The sequence below is a fragment of the Clupea harengus genome, chromosome 4 (genome assembly GCF_900700415.2).
Source record: "Clupea harengus chromosome 4, Ch_v2.0.2, whole genome shotgun sequence".
NCBI classification, from domain to species: domain Eukaryota; kingdom Metazoa; phylum Chordata; class Actinopteri; order Clupeiformes; family Clupeidae; genus Clupea; species Clupea harengus.
Genome location: NC_045155.1, coordinates 16,893,262 through 16,909,949, shown reverse-complemented (window position 1 = coordinate 16,909,949; position 16,688 = coordinate 16,893,262). Strand labels below are relative to the sequence as shown.

Genomic DNA, 16,688 nt, shown 5'->3' with positions numbered 1-16,688 from the left:
CATACTTAAGGGCAAATGTCCGCCCAAGGGAGATGGCAATGCCATAACCAACCACTGCCAAAGCAAATGCATCACCAATCACTGCACTAAACAGAGAGGTTTTTGGAAAAACTGGGAGCTGGAGTCTAGAGAGGAGTAATGAGATAAAAAAGACAGAGATGCACACACACACACACACACACACACGGCCACACACACACAGAGACACACACACATAGAGAGGGAGAGAGAGGTGAGTGTTTCTGGGTAATTGTCTGGAAGTAAGTAATTGAAGTCACACATGAGCAGCCTACATACAGCACATTCATGCTGTGTTCACTTGATACTGAGGCAGACTACAGAGAGAGTGTCAGCTCTCTTCTAAATTGTATTGATCTGAATAGCATATCATGTTCGGTATTTTCTTGTTTTACCCTGACGGAATCTCTCCCACCACTTCAACTTGATAGTTGAGAGCCAGGTCAAATTGCCAGGAGATTACCGTTGCGAGAATGACCTGTTCACAGAAACACACACACACACAGTTAAATCTCAGTTTTAAAACTCAAGAATCTCAGATTCTTCCACACTAAAGGCAGCCGAGGGAAGTCTTTCAACAGCAGATAACATCAATCCACCATAACATCAATCTTTACACACTGCCAGACCAATTTGACATTTTGCCCAAATCAAACTCAAAAAGGTTGAATGATCTTTCAGTGTACAGATCGTTTTGTGCATCTAGCTTGTTGCACACCTCACAAACATACAGAACAGGAGACGTGGAAAGGCAGGATGCAGAGCTGTGAGTGTGAATGGTACTCACAGCAATGAGCTCCACTGGAATCGGGACAGGTAGCTTGCGGGCCACGAGCGCACTGAGCTCTTTGGCGATGATGAGTCCCACGATGGCCACAATACTCACCACCAGAGTGCCGATATTAGTTTCTGGCAACAAGGAGCACACCTCTAACACCGTCTACAGAGAGAGGGAGAAAGACACAACATGGAGGTTAGTTTGAGGTCATGTCAAAGACTAATAATGTTAGCTGTGTGTGTTTGAAACTATGTGTATTTGGGGTGTTCTTCACTTAAGAATCATGATTAAATCATATAACAAGGTCCAAAGTTTCTCACCCTTTCGAGGCCCTGAGCGCTGGGGGCATGTGTGTGTGTGTGTGTGTGTGTGTGTGTGTGTGTGTGTGTGTGTGTGTGTGTGTGTGTGTGTGTGTGTGTGTGTGTGTATACTCACGTATATCAGAGAGAAAGGGCCGCTGTAGCGCTGAGGGCTGATACCAAAGGTGTATTTGAGCTGGGAGACAATGACGTGGATGGCAGCACCTGTGGTGTAACCCCTCACCAGGGGCTCTGACAAGTACGTCACCACAAAGCCAAACTGCACCAGGCCTAGCAGAAGCTACACACACACACACATACATAAACCCCCCTCAAAAATCAATATCGGTTTAAGATGAAATACAAAAATTGGGGCACACTCTACAACAATAGCCAACATACACACACCTGGAATGTGCCTGACATGAAGGTCACTGCGGCAGCGACCTTTACCCTCTCTGCGTCCCTGGAGAAGATGTCTACTATGCTGCTATTGGAAACATTATCCCACAACGTGAAGTCAGAGTCTGGAGCCAAGCGCTCTGTGGTGCTGCCAATCATCACACTCATCACTGCATATGTACCTGAAAAACACACACACACACACACACACACACACACACACACACACACACACACACACACACACACACACACACACACACACACACACACACACACACACACACACACACACATGATAGTATAGACTTCAAATAGAGGCTGAATGAATCACCTGAATTGTAATGAATAGGATTATTGGTCAGGAATGTAAAGTATGAAACATAACTTAAATGATCAATCAGTCTCGACTCTCAACGAGTCAGTGTCAACCAGTGACACTATATTGTGTTGTGTTGCATTGTGTGACTCACCCACTGAAATGTGTTTGGATGTCCCAAAGATGAAGTAGAGGAGGATGGGATAGAAAGAGGAGTAGAGGCCAAACACTGGAGGCACGGCAGCCAGTAGGGCGTAGGCCATGCCTAGAGACGCACACAAAAGAACATACGCTCAATGAATCGTGTCAGATTCAAAGGTAAGCTAAATGTAGATTACAATGCATTGTTGCAAGCAGAAAAACAGGTTAACATTTGAATTGATAGTCTGACCCTGGGGCAGATGCATGATGCCCACGCTGAGGCCTGAGATGAGGTCTCCAATGGCATTATCTCTGAAGGAGTAACGAGGCAGCCATGACAGGACAGGAACACATGAGAAGAAGCAGCTCTTCAGACGGGGACCAGAACACCTACACACACACACACACACGACACACACACACACACACACGACACACACACACACACACAGACAGACAGACAGACAGACAGACAGACAGACAGACAGACAGACAGACACAGACAGACAGACAGACAGACAGACAGACAGACAGACAGAGACAGACACAGACAGACAGACAGACAGACAGACACAGACAGACAGACAGACAGACAGACAGACAGACAGACAGACAGACAGACAGACAGACAGACAGACAGACAGACAGACAGACACCATTATACAATGCCTTATACTTTGCATAGAAACCTTAGTTTGAACTTTCCCATACCAGAGAAACACATTTAAACCAACAGGAAATCTTGGCACAACGTTTGACGGTTTTGAGTGAGAGAATAATTGTCATTCTCAAATTAACTTTATCAGAGTGGAAAACAGCAATATAAGCAAAAGGAAAAAAGCTGGCTTTCTCATAGTCTGAAAATAGAAAATTACTATTTAAAAGGGGAACCCGGTTTAAAAATAGTTACAAACGTGATTTCAACATGATAATGAAACTGAATTTCTTATTGAGTAATCTGAGAAATACCAGAAAAGCCAAGGAGGAAGGGATTCTTGGAATGACTTCAGAATTAATAATACAAACAACATTTTTTATAACTGCTGGGAAAAATCAATACACATTTTTTCTTCTGTGCAGGATATTAGAACACAATCGAATCCGTGAAAAAAAATACTCTCGTTACTCGTTACTCGTTACTTGTTACTCATTACTCGTTATGTGCTGTCACACTCACCGGCAAATGTGTTGTATTGTACTGTGGTACTGCTATTCATACCAGAATCCCACAATAAATACTTTGACATGTATTGGATTATGGGATTGTGGTAAAAGAAGATGGCAATCATGACACAGTAGATAGAGATCCCTGCCACTAGAGGACACTCATGAGACTAATCGCTCACACACAGCTGATTGGAAAGCGCCCATGAATGTTTGCGATAGACATACAAATCAATTTTGGTAGTGTTTTTCATTGATCGCACATACTTGAAGTATAGCACTGAATGGAAACCAGGACAGAGCCCACAAGCTTATCACAGTGTAAGAGACATGAGACAGAGACATGCTTTTCAGCCATACCACCATGAGGCACCATTTACAAATGCACATGGTGATGCAACCATTTCAACAAAAATTACTAAACCACTACTTGATCTGCTTCTTGCCCCTACACACATCAGACTGGGAAGGTGCTCTGTGTCTGTGGGTAAATGATGTTAAGAGTTGGGGTGCCTCACCTCACTGAGTCTTTGAGTTTTTCTACCAGTGTGTTTTTGGTGTCTGATTTTTCGGCTATGTCATCCACACTCTGCTCATCCAGCACGTTCCGCTGCATGGTGTAGCCCACCCGCCGCCTGGGCGCACTCTCCACGTCCTCCTGGGGCATTTCCATACCGTGTGTGTGTGTGTGTGTGTGTGTGTGTGTGTGTGTGTGTGTTTCGTTTGTGTGTAAATGTCCAGCGTTAGACTCAGTCCCTGATCCGTTCCTTGCTTCAGTGAGAGGCCAACCGGTGTTGTCCACTGCTGGGATTCCCTGGGAAGGTGACGACTCTTTATCCAATAGAAAATGTCACAATGGACATCCAGCAGTGAGTGATCAATATTTTGAAATTTCAGAGTTATTGATAACTTGATCCGTTGAGTAGTGAATCCACAATCCAGTCTGTTGAGCTTGATGTAGGAGACAGGTGTCTGATGCAGGTAAAGGAGTCTGCGTGTCCACTTGTCCTCTTCAGCTTCCTCTACAGGTGTGTGTCCTGGGCACAGAGGTTTTCTTGTGATAGCTACACACACACACCGATCAAAGTCCTGGTAAGATATCCTCAGAAGAGGAGAGGTGCAGTGTACCTGGTTCTTCGCCTCAAAGGGGTCTTATCTCTGTCTGATTAGATAGAGGATGTGCTTCACACAGGACAGACAGCACAAGCTGGCTTTGTGCTCGGGATGTGCTGAGGCCATGCATCATGGAGAAGCTTCTCCAATTAGCACTCCATCATCTATAAGCTACAAACAATTGTGGCCCTTAGGCCCCATGTCCTCGATACCTATCCTAACACACACACACACACCAAAAGTTAATCTAAGCAGTGCTTGGGACGGACTAAATCAGGCTGTGGCTATATTAGTAATGACACCAGAGATGTGAAAACAAATTGCATATGCACTTACATCAGGGCTTCATATACTATCATGGTAAGGTTTTATGTAGTTTAGGTTTGAAGTCTACAATCAAACCTACTGTATTTCACTTAATTTGGCTTAGCTGTCTCATTTATATATTTATATATATATATAGTTCATATACGTATACTCTATATTTTGTATAGTTTCTCTCCTTGTCCCTGTGTCCTTGTGTTTTACTCAGACCCAATTAGAAGGCATACCTGGGGCCACCCCTCAGAACAAACACATAGGGTTTGTGGTGTCTGACAATCAGTGACAAATAAATTGGTCTTATCAGTTAATCATTAATTCAATAATAGACTTATCCCTTTCCTGGTGTTTGTGGAGATGTTTTTGTGGGAATTACAGCCAGACCGCCGTGTAAGGCTTCATGGGAATGTGAGAGAGCCTATCACAGCAGTGGACATATACATTCACTGTAATGTAACATAGCACACATAGGCACAAAGAAGGCTCCTTTTTAATTATCAGTGTTGTAAAAAAAAAAACACGAATTCACACACACACACACACACACACACACACACACACACACACACACACACACACACACACACACACACACACAAACACTCACACATGCACGCACTCACACACACAGACACACACACAGACAAATGCACACACATAAACACACATGGACAAACACAAAGAGTTCTAATTCCAAAATAAATGTAAGCAGATGTCTAGTAACCATAGAAACAATAACTCAATGAATAATTAAAGAAACGATGATGACACCGGAAGAATTTCATGATCACAAGCAATTATGTCTGAAAACACACACACACACACACACACACACACACACACACACACACACACACACACACACACACACACACACACACACACACACACACACACACACACACACACACACACATACACTCAATTCAAACACACACACCCTGTTGCTGATTGCGTCATGTCCGTGTGGGATAAAACAAAAGCCAATCCAGATGGCTTCTCAGACAGACACAGGGACAAAAAGACAACTATGCAGTCAGAGAGACACACTGATCCACAGTCTCTTTATGGAGCTGAACACTGAATGTTAAGGTGGACAGGCAGCGAGCGTGGCTATCAGCATCAAAGCTCTGCTGAACATCAGCTTCTGATGGGTAAGAGGATTAAGGGACAGGATCACCATCAGATATCTGTGACCATGGCCTCCTGCAAGAGAGATAAGACTGTAAGACAATCTAATACATGCTTGAAGAAACCAACCACATGGATAGAATGAAAGATAGAGAGATGCATACACAGTCAAACATACAAGCACACAAGCGCACACACAAACACACACACACACACACACACACACACACACACACACACACACACACACACACACACACACACACACACACAAGCGCGCCCGCACACACACACAAAGATGTAGAACACCAATGCACACCCACAGGAAGCAGTTGTGTTTGCTGGCAGTGCTGCACGGCATGGTGGACCGAAGGAAAGAGAGAGGAAGGGGGAACACACACTGGCACCAAACCCTGCCTCTGTAGCTGAGAGAGAAGTCCATCTACACACAGAAACACAACACACACATACGTACATGTCAGAACAAATCAGAAATGATCCATAATGGGCGTGTGTGTGTGTGTGTGTGTGTGTGTGTGTGTGTGTGTGTGTGTGTGTGTGTGTGTGTGTGCGTGTGCGTGTGTGTCAGGAGAACTGACCTGGACAAGCTGCAAGTAACACACAGATACCCTGGTCTTCACATTCCTTCACCATCTAAAATGCACACAGATTTGATCACTCTTTCACTATTAAATGATGCAGATGCTCACAGAGATAGAGACAGAAATAATTAAACATTGTATTACTGGTGTGTGTGTGTTTGTATCTGCAGTCAGTGTGGTAGTGAGACTGTTTGTGTGCCTGTATGTGTGTGTATGTGTGTGTGGTTTCCTCACTGTTCTCAGCTTGTTCACTGCCACAGAGTCCACGAAGCAGACCCCACTGAACTCTAGGATCAAACAGTGCCGCGGCGCCACTGTCTGCGGGCCCCCAGCAAGGCATGCATTCTCTTCTAGACCTCTTTGGATGACCTATTCACACACACACACACACACACACACACACACACACACACACACACACACATATATATATACACACACCTAATACTTTATTACTAAGTTAAGTTACTAAGTCAGTGTATCCCAGTGTACCCACCTCTTTCAGCGAGTTGAAGTAAGGATCACTGTTGGCATAGTAGATGGGGTTACAAAAGGAGGAAATGGTCACCCCAGGAATCTGCCTAGCCTGTTATGCACAACACAGACACAGATAAGTTGTGTTGACACAGGGAGTGTGTGTGTGTGTGTGTGTGTGTGTGTGTGTGTGTGTGTGTCTGTGTGTGTGTGTGTGTGTGTGTGTTTCTGTGTGTGTATTTGTGTAAGTGCATGATACCTCTGAGAACAGCTTTAGGTCTCTATAACAATCTGTCCCTGGAATGACCCCAAGAACAGCAGATCGGGAGCTGAAGGGAGTGATAAGATGAGAGGAGATGAGAAAAGGATAAAGGCTGTGAGAGAGAATGTAAACACCAGTTTATGGACAGAGAGAGTAGATGAGACGAGACAGAGGGTGAGATGAGTGTGCCCTGACTCACTGCTGTGTCCTGAAGACAACCATCAGCACACTGAAAGCCATTGCTGCACCCAACCCCACGTCCAGGTTAAAGACCATTGCACACAGAACAGTCACCCCCCATACACACTACAGCCATACACACACGCACACGCACACGCGCACGCACACACACACACACACACACACACACACACACGAAACAAATGGTTAATAGGCAAATAACTGAGGAATTGTACTAATGATTAATAATGATCTGATGACTGCTTCCTCTCACCAGGTCGACTCGGTCTGTAGCCCACAGTGTTGGCACATCCTTGACCTGAACAAAAATCCCCTTCAGATTCACCAGAATTATAACAGCTAAGACCGCCTGAAACACACACACACACACATTCACCCTCGTCAGTGCGCTTCATGCTTGGCTGGGTTATGGGTCTCTGCTAACTGATAGTGCAATTGTGGCGATGAAGCAAACCTTTGGCAGCTGCTCAAACAGGGCTCCAACCTTCAGCAGGATGACCAGCATCAACAGGGCAGAGACCAGAGCAGATACCTGAGAATAGACAGACAGAGAGAAAGAGAGAGGGGGGGGGGGGGGGGGGGTTAGAGGTCACTGCAGCATGGTTTTTAACATATTTCTTGGGGACATTAATACAATCATGCAACTGAGGCTTACTACACATATTGCTGTTTCGTCCCTGTGGAAGGGATGTGTTGTGAAATCGTTGGCTTGGGTTGATTAGTATTTAAATGTGGGCAGTAGATAGACAGAGGTATAAATGAGTAGACAGAAGGGCCATATTCATTCTGAGCTGCAGCTGTAGGTCAGGGTGAGATGGAGGTTTGCTGTAACTCTGCTGTAGCTGGAACAAAGTTACATTCGGCTGCAGCTGTGGTTAAGCTGCAGGCCTACGTGGGCTTGCAGCTATACTGAGCTGTGGTGAAGCTAAGCTGCAGTTGTGTTGTGGTCTGTACACAACCCAGCACACTGCGCCTAAGCAAAAGGGATTCTTCTCGAGTGCATTCGAGGTGCCATTCTGTGCTCACCTGAGTCTTCCCACCAGTGTTCTCCTGCACCATACTGCGGGACATAGAGGTGCTGACTGCAAAGCACTGGAACATTCCTCCGATAGAGTTACACAGACCCATCGCCAACAGCTCCTGCAGACAGGAGAGATCATTTATACTCAGGAATAGCGGGGAGTCAGAGAGTCGAGACTGAGGAAGTAGAATGTGGATAGCCTCATATTAGCTCTAATGTGTCTCAGTTTTAGTTCATATTTTGATATGAATGGTTTTGTGCTTCATCTATTGCTGTGTTGTGGTGTGGACTGTCTGGGATATTTGAGACTGGTTGATTGGCTCAGGAGGACATGATGATGATAATCTATGGTGGATGAGGCACAGGGCTTGAACATGATACAGCCTTATTAATAGACACTGTGTCAGCTGCGCTCCAGCCACCAGAAGTCTGAGATCCACTGATATTCTAGCAATATCCTGACCCACACCACAACAGCTTTACCAGGTCGCAAGATATTGATCAGTCATGTGACCACACACTCACATCAAAAGACTTCCTTTTCAGTCTTTGTGCTTCTTGTAATTAACTGAGAAGGAGCCCTGGCAGAGAGCTGTGCTGCTTTTGATTGCAGATTGCTGATTGACATCATTACATTTCTGTTATCTGATTGCCACGTTATTCGATATTGGTGCATCACAGTGTTCATGTTACCAAGCTGCTATTCTTACCCAAGGGTGTCTACCCCAGATTTAATGTTATCTGATTGCTGCTTCCTCTGGTTACTATATATATAGTTAGGTTCCCAGTTTCCATTCTACCCTGTCACTATGTCTATACTCTAGACACCCGAGGTGCTGCGTGGTGTGGGGGTGGCCCTGGGTGGTCCCCTCGCTACCTGGTTGCTGTCGATGCTGTAGCCATGCTTGAGGGAAAACATGGTCCCTAGAGAGGCGGTGAAACCAAAGCCAACCACTGCCAGAGCAAACGCAGGGAGGAGTAGGTCCTGAGAGCGGGAGAAGGGTGGGAGAGATGGAGCAGACAGACTGCAGGAGAGAGAAAAAAACAGCGGGGATGAAATGACTACAGGGAATGTTCCTAGGGAATGTCTGCTCGTATTAATACTCACTGGACTCTCAAACTGATCACACACATGTGCACACAGGATACTGACCCAGTGGGTACGGCCCCCACAATCTGAACTGTGTACTTCCCAGACAGATCCAGCTGCCAAGACAAGATGGTGGCCAGAATGACCTAAAAAAGAGGTAGCATTTATGGGCTTCCGCATGTAAACCTCTATGAGTGCTTGCATTGGGTGTAAATGAGTGTGTGTGTGTGTGTATCTGTGTGTGTGTGTGTGTGTGTGTGTGTGTGTGCGTGTGCGTGTGCGTGTGCGTGTGCGTGTGCGTGTGCGTGTGCGTGTGCGTGTGTGTGTGTGTGTGTGTGTGTGTGTGTGTGTGTACATGTGCCTGTGTTCACTCACCAGTATTAGTTCCCATGACACAGGCATGGGGAGCTGTTTTTTGAAGTAGTTGTTCAGCACCTTTCCCCCGACTAGTGTTACCATGGAAACAGCTGAGACAATTAACGCTCCAGGCGATGCCTTATCCAATCCAGACAAAACATCTCCCAACATCTGACACACAGACACGTATGCCCATAGGAGGAGAGAATGTCACATCGTTTCCAAAAGAAATTCACTGATCACCAATCAGTTTTCACTCCCACCACCTTATAACAAAATCACATATACAGTGCATATACACACAATCACGATTATACACACACACACAGTCACAATCTCTCTCTCACACACACACACACACACACACACACACACACACACACACACACACACACACACACACACACACACACACGATCATAGACACACACAGTCACAATCTCACACACACACACACACCAGCAAACACAAACAAACACACTCACACATTTACCCAGAACACAGCGAAGACCCCTGCATGTCGGCGTGTGGCAATGCCTGCCAGCAGAGGTAGCTGGTGTATGGTGACATGGATGGCTGCTGCAGTGGTGTATCCCCCGACTAATGGGCGCGAGAGCCAGCGACACACCCCCCCACAGCGCAGCACACACATCAGCATCTACACAATGACACAGAGAGCAGACAGTGGACAGTACAACACTAGCTGTGCTAGATTCACATGGCTCTGTTGCAATCTCCAGTGACAACCTTCAGTGGCAGTGAAAATCCCCATAGGAGGCACAGGATTAGAGCATCTTGTAAAGAAGTGGGTGATAAAAGGTTCTCTCTTGCTCTCTAAATTATCTGTTGCCCTAGATGTGCAGTCATTTAGGTTTCTGCAGTTGGCATGTGGATTCCCATCCTGTTATAACTTCCCTAATGTTTAACATATTTATTTCAGTAAGAACTTTCATTTTATGTGACTTTTGTCTGTCTGAATTTAATTTTTTCCATACAGCATAAGCATTCTTAGTGTTTGTGTTTATTTGGTCCACACAGGAAGAGAATGTGTGAAGAATGTGTGTGTGTGAGTGTGTGTGTGTGTGTGTGTGTTCCCTTGTTCACGGGGAATGACACATTCCATGTGTGTGTACCTGTATGAGTCCACACATGATGGTGAGCTGAGCTGCCACACTCACTCTGGCCATATCAGTGGCACTTTCACTTTTGTCCTCCATGTTGTCTGGCAACTTTATATCACATGTCACTGTCCCAACCATGATTGCAAGAATGGAAAATGTACCTACAGAACACACCCATAATGTATTTAAAAAAAGAAAAACATCATAACAAAAAACTATTTTATGGCAGCATTCTGCATTTACACCAGTGTAATAAGTCTGCTGAAGTTAAGTGTAGTGTTGTATAGTGTTGTGTAGTGTTGTGTTGTGTAGTGTTGTGTAGTTGCTGTGTTGTGTAGTGTTGTTGCTGTGTTGCTTACCCACTGAAATGTGTTTGGATGTCCCAAAGATGAAGTAGAGGAGGATGGGATAGAAAGAGGAGTAGAGGCCAAACACTGGAGGCACGGCAGCCAGCATGGCGTTGGCCAGCCCTGAGTAGTGGAGAAGAACAAGAGATGAGAGGAGAGACAGCTAAAGGCTCGTGAGATGAGAAGAGAGACAGCTAAAGGCTTGTGAGATGAGAAGAGAGACAGCTAAAGGCTCGTGAGATGAGAAGAGAGACAGCTAAAGGCTTGTGAGATTGTGAAAGATGATCTGTAGGAGAATGAAAGCCTGCGGGTGTCTGACCCTGGGGCAGATGCATGATGCCCACGCTGATGCCTGAGATGAGGTCTCCAATGGCATTATCTCTGAAGGAGTAACGAGGCAGCCATGACAGGACAGGAACACATGACAAGAAGAAGCTCTTCAGACGGGGACCGGAACACCTACACGCACACGCACACGCACACACACACACACACACACACACACACACACACACACACACACACACACACACACGCACACGCACACGCACATAGATGAGCCTTCACACAGCCTTAAGTGGTGAATGTATGTGGTAAATGCCTGTGCAATGCTAACAATAACAGACCTATTGTGACACATAGTACTGTGTACCTGCGTAATTGCTTTTGTTACTATACTCACCATCGCTCTGACTTCAACTTTTCCAAAACTGACCGGGACTCTTTTCTGACCCGCCGCCCCAGGATATCCAGCTGGGGTTCATTCAGGCTGAGGCTGTTCAGAGGCTCAGCAACCTCACACTGGCAGAGGCTGTCAGAGTCCATCTATAAAGTCTACTATTAGAGAGCAAATGCAGCACACTTCTTACTTACTTACTTACTTCACACACTGGTTAACACTTAGCTGGTCATGTTCAAGTATGGGTCTAGCTCACAACCCAATCCATGCTCATACACATGCTCCACTTATTCAAAAAACAATGGACATACCCAACTACACAACCCCTACACGCACACACACACACAAATAAGCCTCCACTTGGTTTGAGGGGTCCTGCTACATACCCAACCACACAACCCCTACACACACACACACACACACACACACACACACACACACAGAGCGCAGCTACATATCCCTTCTAATCACTGCTGAACTGAGCCAAACAAGGTCAAGTAGGACCAAGCAGATACTTGCTTTTCAGAAGTCTATACTCCCAACATGAAGAGTCTAAAACTAGCTTTTCAGAAGTCCATACTCCCAACATGAAGAGTCTAAAACTAGCTTTTCAGAAGTCTATACTGCCAACATGAAGAGTCTAAAACTAGCTTGTGGGAATAATGCAAACACAGCCCATGGTCCTTCCACTTTCAGAGAGTTCCCAGGCTTACAAAAGGTGGTTCAGTGCGAGTGACAGTGTGAGATCTTGGAGCCTTGCCAAACAGCCTGGCAGCGGTACAAGCGGAACACACGGGCCAGCGGGAAGAGCCAGTCTCATAAAAGGGCTCTTTGACCTGCTGTTTTTCTCTTACTTAGTGAGATCAGCAGTAGGAACATTCTTCAAACATTGATACAAACAGAGATAGCCATTCATTTGGGACATCTTTGACCAAAATATAACATAGCATTGTATTTCGGATTCCCCTGCAATTCCCCCCACAGTTACATGCTAATATGTGAAGTGTGTACCACGGCAACGAGACGTACATCTTAAACATGCAGGAGGCCCTGAGGCCCTGAGGCTAATGGTAAAGCATGAACAACAGCTGACCAGATACATTTCCATAACATCACTTTTCACAATAATGGCATAAATAGTTAAACAAGTAAAATAATTGGTTTCGTTGCTTGCCTAGACGTAAGGACCACCCCCTCCTGTCCTCAGTGTCTCCCACGTGTGTACCTATTATCAGCAGCTCTTACACAACCACTACCTACTTCCCCTTGGCTCTGCCTGGATCACTCCTATCAGCCTTATCTGAACATGTGGCACGTGAGCCTGACATCTCATTACATAAGTCAGAACACAGCGTGTGTTCCCATTTACACACCCATTTACTGAATCATTACCTCCCTTAATACATTCTATTAAAAGGGTATCAGTCCTAATTACACCATAACCTCCCCTGATAGGGCCTTATCTCACCACACTGGCTGAATCCATTAAGATGCAGGGGGCTCCAGGTGCCCTTGTGGTGCCAATAAAAATGCCACCCCTCCATTTTCAAACACACACCCATCCTATCACCTCTAATGAGTGTGCAAACATGAGTCAGCACTTTGCATCATTCATGTCTTCCTGATACCTTTTATTCCATTTTAAACTGACTTCTAAAATGACGTTTAACTCACTGACAGAAAGATAGAGATCTTGTGCTAGGTTTTACAGGGCAAATTCATTTAGTCTTTCATTGCAATAGTGCAACAGAGGCTCATGTGTGTGATTTCAAGTTCCAAACTTGCTTGAACTTGCTGATTGCATTTTACACAGTTCCAACAGCTTGTTCTCTGTGAAATCCAATGTGCAAACCTGAATTACCATTGACAAATGTGAGCTGGTAGCCATGACAGGAAAAATGGAAAGCAACTAGTCTGGCAGCAGATAGAGTGAATGAGGTTAAAGTGTATAATCAACAGTAACATCCTTTAACAGTAACATATTTTCCTAAGCAAGCTTTAATCACACAAAGCATATGATCATTTTTCAAAGCTCATAAAACCAGGAGCAGCAAAGTAGATGAGGTCATACTTCATATACAGTAAGTCTCAAGTGATCTCTTTCAGAGAAATGAGACGCTGTGTCTTTGTTTCATCCAGACAAAACATTGGGCTGCTTACAAAAACACTCCAACTCCAAACCAAACTCTACAGTGATATGCTACCATCAGAATGACTCAAGACGATATAATAATGACAGCAGACCAGTTATCTACATGAGGCCTGCGATCAAAGGCCAAGCAGACATCAGAGTTGCTATCACTCTGCATCACAACCTGCCAGCACATGTGGAACCATGAGTGTGAGTGGATGTGTGTGAAAGAGAGAAAGAGAGGACAGAACAGAGACATTTCTCTCTCTTACCTTGACAAGAGCCTCCTGTGGACACTGTGTTTTTTAAGGAACTTAATACAGGAACCCCACCCACAACTGCCATCACCCCATCCACTCATTGGTCACCTGACTCCATTATAGACCAACAAAAATACTCAACTTGGGTTAAAATAAAACCTGGTGGGTTTAAATTACATTAATTGGAATCTGAATGCAAAAATATTACACTATAAGTTTGCACGCAAGGTATACATACAAACAAACAAACTAATTATTGTATCTTTCCATTTGAGACAGAAATGTTTTGCTTCCATGTAACAAAATAGACTTTTGCCTGAACCATGTTTTAGTCTAGGGCAGTTTACTCAAGTAATTCATTCTAGGATTGATGTTCCAGGATTACTGGTTCCTCATGATGTTTTAAAAGACACATTAATGCCACACAACCCTGCAGGCTTGCAAAAGAACAACACAGATGATGTTCATCAACAATGTAAACGGAAGTGATATTTGACAATAATCTCATTATCTCATAATCTCATGCTGTTATGCTGTTGTGTTTTCCTGTGACTGAGACAGTCTGACATCACTTAAAGTTATCTGCACACGTCAGTCCACGTTCTATGATTTCAAGGGGACTTGTGGAGTGTTTGAGCGCATGCTGGCAAGACCATTTTCTGAGCTCTCTTTAATCTCCTGCTGGTGTGGGTTTATGTCCTTCTGTCAATGATTTCATTGTTTTCCTAATAGCTGATGGTCAGAATTGGTTTTGACATGGTCTAGATCACCCTTAAATGCAGTTGTAATGAATGTGATTCCTGCATGTCCAGTGATCAGGCGTGTGTTGATGTGGAGCTGAGGGCCGGTGGGTGGGCTGGGCTCAGTAGTGAATCTGGCCCAGCAGCAGCGTGAGGTCCTTCAGCCTCTCGGCGCGGCAGCGGGCCGACTGGTGCAGCGGCAGCTCGAAGAAGGAGAAGGTGAAGCTTCGCGTGAAGCTCAGGTTGGACACGGCGCGCAGCGGGGGCAGGCGGGGAGGCCGAGGAGGGCGGCGGAGCGGGAGGGGGCGGCGACGGGAACGACCACTGCGCCCGCTCTGCGCCGTGACTGGCAAAGAGGGGTGGGAGGCGGGAGGGGCAGTGGACGGAGGCGGGGCTGGAGGGAGAGAGGGGGGAGGCGGAGGGGGTGGGGGACGGGGACGGGGACGGGGAATGCTGGTGAAGGAGGAGTCAGAGAGACAGGGGCCTTCCCAGGGGGCCATGCTGTCGGGCGGAGCGGTGGAGGGTAGAGCGGCACGCCGCCGCTTCACGTGTGGGCGCTGCTGCTGCTGCAGGGATGAGAGGACTACACACACACACACACACACACACACACACACACACACACACACACACACACACACACAGACACACACAGACAGACACACACAGACACACAGACACATACACACACACAGACACAGACACAGACACAGACACACACACACGGCATAAATGCATAGAAACACATAGAAAGAATTTGCAAACCACAATGTGCTACAGTGCATCAATGAAGTTTATATTGGGTTAACATTTTAGGATTAGGATTCCTCCTGCTATAGGCCTCCTTCCATGCTATTGGACATGTGCTGCATGTACCTTATCCAGTACTTTATCAGCAGAAGAATGTCATGTGGCAGTGTGGTGATGGTGTTAGGTGTCTTTGTATTGACAGGTGGAACAAAGCTATATGAAAACAAACTCTTCAGCCTGAGAAAGCAATACATGAGAACCCATGCACGCACGCACGCACGCACGCACACGGACACACGCACACGCACACACACAGTCTCAAACCGTATTAGAGAGACTGGTATGGTCTTTGACTGATATCATCAGCTTAATACCAGAAGCTGATAGAGCTGTAAATGTAAAGGCACAGCAGATCCACCATCACCACAACATGCAGCCCAGAACCATTCAGAACACCATGTACTACTCAACTAGTCAACAAAACAACAGAGCGAAAATAAACACAGCACAGCCAGAAGCATGGGAGACTGCACAGTGAGTGGAGGTTACTCAAATGAAGGGGATTTCAAAAGGTTAAAGTTCATCTTAAAGGTTTGCCAGTTTAATAATGTCCACACCTTTTTCATTGGCTACGGAACTGAGCACAAAGGTTGCATGGACTGAAAGTTAGGTAAATATTCTTAAGTTCATTACCTAAATGCATTTAAGGTGTTCATTTTATGATGTTTCATGACAATGGTTGGTGAGTTTGTGTCTGAGAAAGGTCTGAGATTGAAACTACCTGCTGCCTTGTGTCCAGAGGAGCCAATTAAGGGAAGCTTGTCACCTGGTGTTTTTGGAGCACTGGCCTATGAAGAGGTATCAAGGTCACACAGTCAGGGTATGGAAATGGACATTTACAATAACAGATCATGAATAAGCATCCCAGACAAGGCCACACAGTGTTAGAATACACAGCCAAAGCACG

General features: G+C 45.5%; 2 protein-coding genes across 3 annotated transcripts in view; both read right to left on the bottom strand.

Moving 5' to 3' along the window:
• slc26a6 (solute carrier family 26 member 6) overlaps positions 1–4,935 on the bottom strand; it is a 10,141-nt gene extending 5,206 nt beyond the window's left edge. Inside the window, exons 1-8 of the mRNA XM_031565540.2 lie at positions 3,640–4,935; positions 2,208–2,347; positions 1,971–2,081; positions 1,504–1,679; positions 1,232–1,396; positions 806–958; positions 414–496; positions 1–125 (exon numbers count right to left, since the gene is read on the bottom strand). The exon at positions 1–125 is cut by the window's left edge and continues 23 nt beyond it. Coding sequence (XP_031421400.1) covers positions 1–125; positions 414–496; positions 806–958; positions 1,232–1,396; positions 1,504–1,679; positions 1,971–2,081; positions 2,208–2,347; positions 3,640–3,794 — 1,108 coding nt within the window. The 5' untranslated portion in view covers positions 3,795–4,935. The remainder of the gene's footprint in view (positions 126–413; positions 497–805; positions 959–1,231; positions 1,397–1,503; positions 1,680–1,970; positions 2,082–2,207; positions 2,348–3,639) is intronic.
• Positions 4,936–5,025: 90 nt separating this feature from the next.
• LOC116220313 (solute carrier family 26 member 6-like) lies at positions 5,026–13,885 on the bottom strand. Of its 2 annotated transcripts, none has more exons than XM_031566441.2 (18): positions 11,844–13,885; positions 11,481–11,620; positions 11,174–11,284; positions 10,827–10,975; positions 10,187–10,351; positions 9,712–9,864; positions 9,400–9,482; positions 9,124–9,271; positions 8,252–8,365; positions 7,680–7,757; positions 7,479–7,523; positions 7,224–7,330; positions 7,022–7,091; positions 6,785–6,874; positions 6,523–6,657; positions 6,286–6,340; positions 6,010–6,128; positions 5,026–5,761 (listed from the first exon to the last, which is right to left on the bottom strand). In XM_031566441.2, the coding sequence occupies exons 1-18, from the start codon at positions 11,984–11,986 to the stop codon at positions 5,738–5,740; spliced, it is 1,929 nt and encodes a 642-aa protein (XP_031422301.1). In that variant the 5' UTR covers positions 11,987–13,885; the 3' UTR covers positions 5,026–5,737. The 2 variants fall into 2 exon arrangements, with proteins under 2 accessions (XP_031422301.1, XP_031422298.1); XM_031566438.2 differs by having other exon boundaries at positions 7,479–7,574; positions 11,844–13,884.
• Between the last annotated feature and the right edge of the window lie 2,803 nt (positions 13,886–16,688).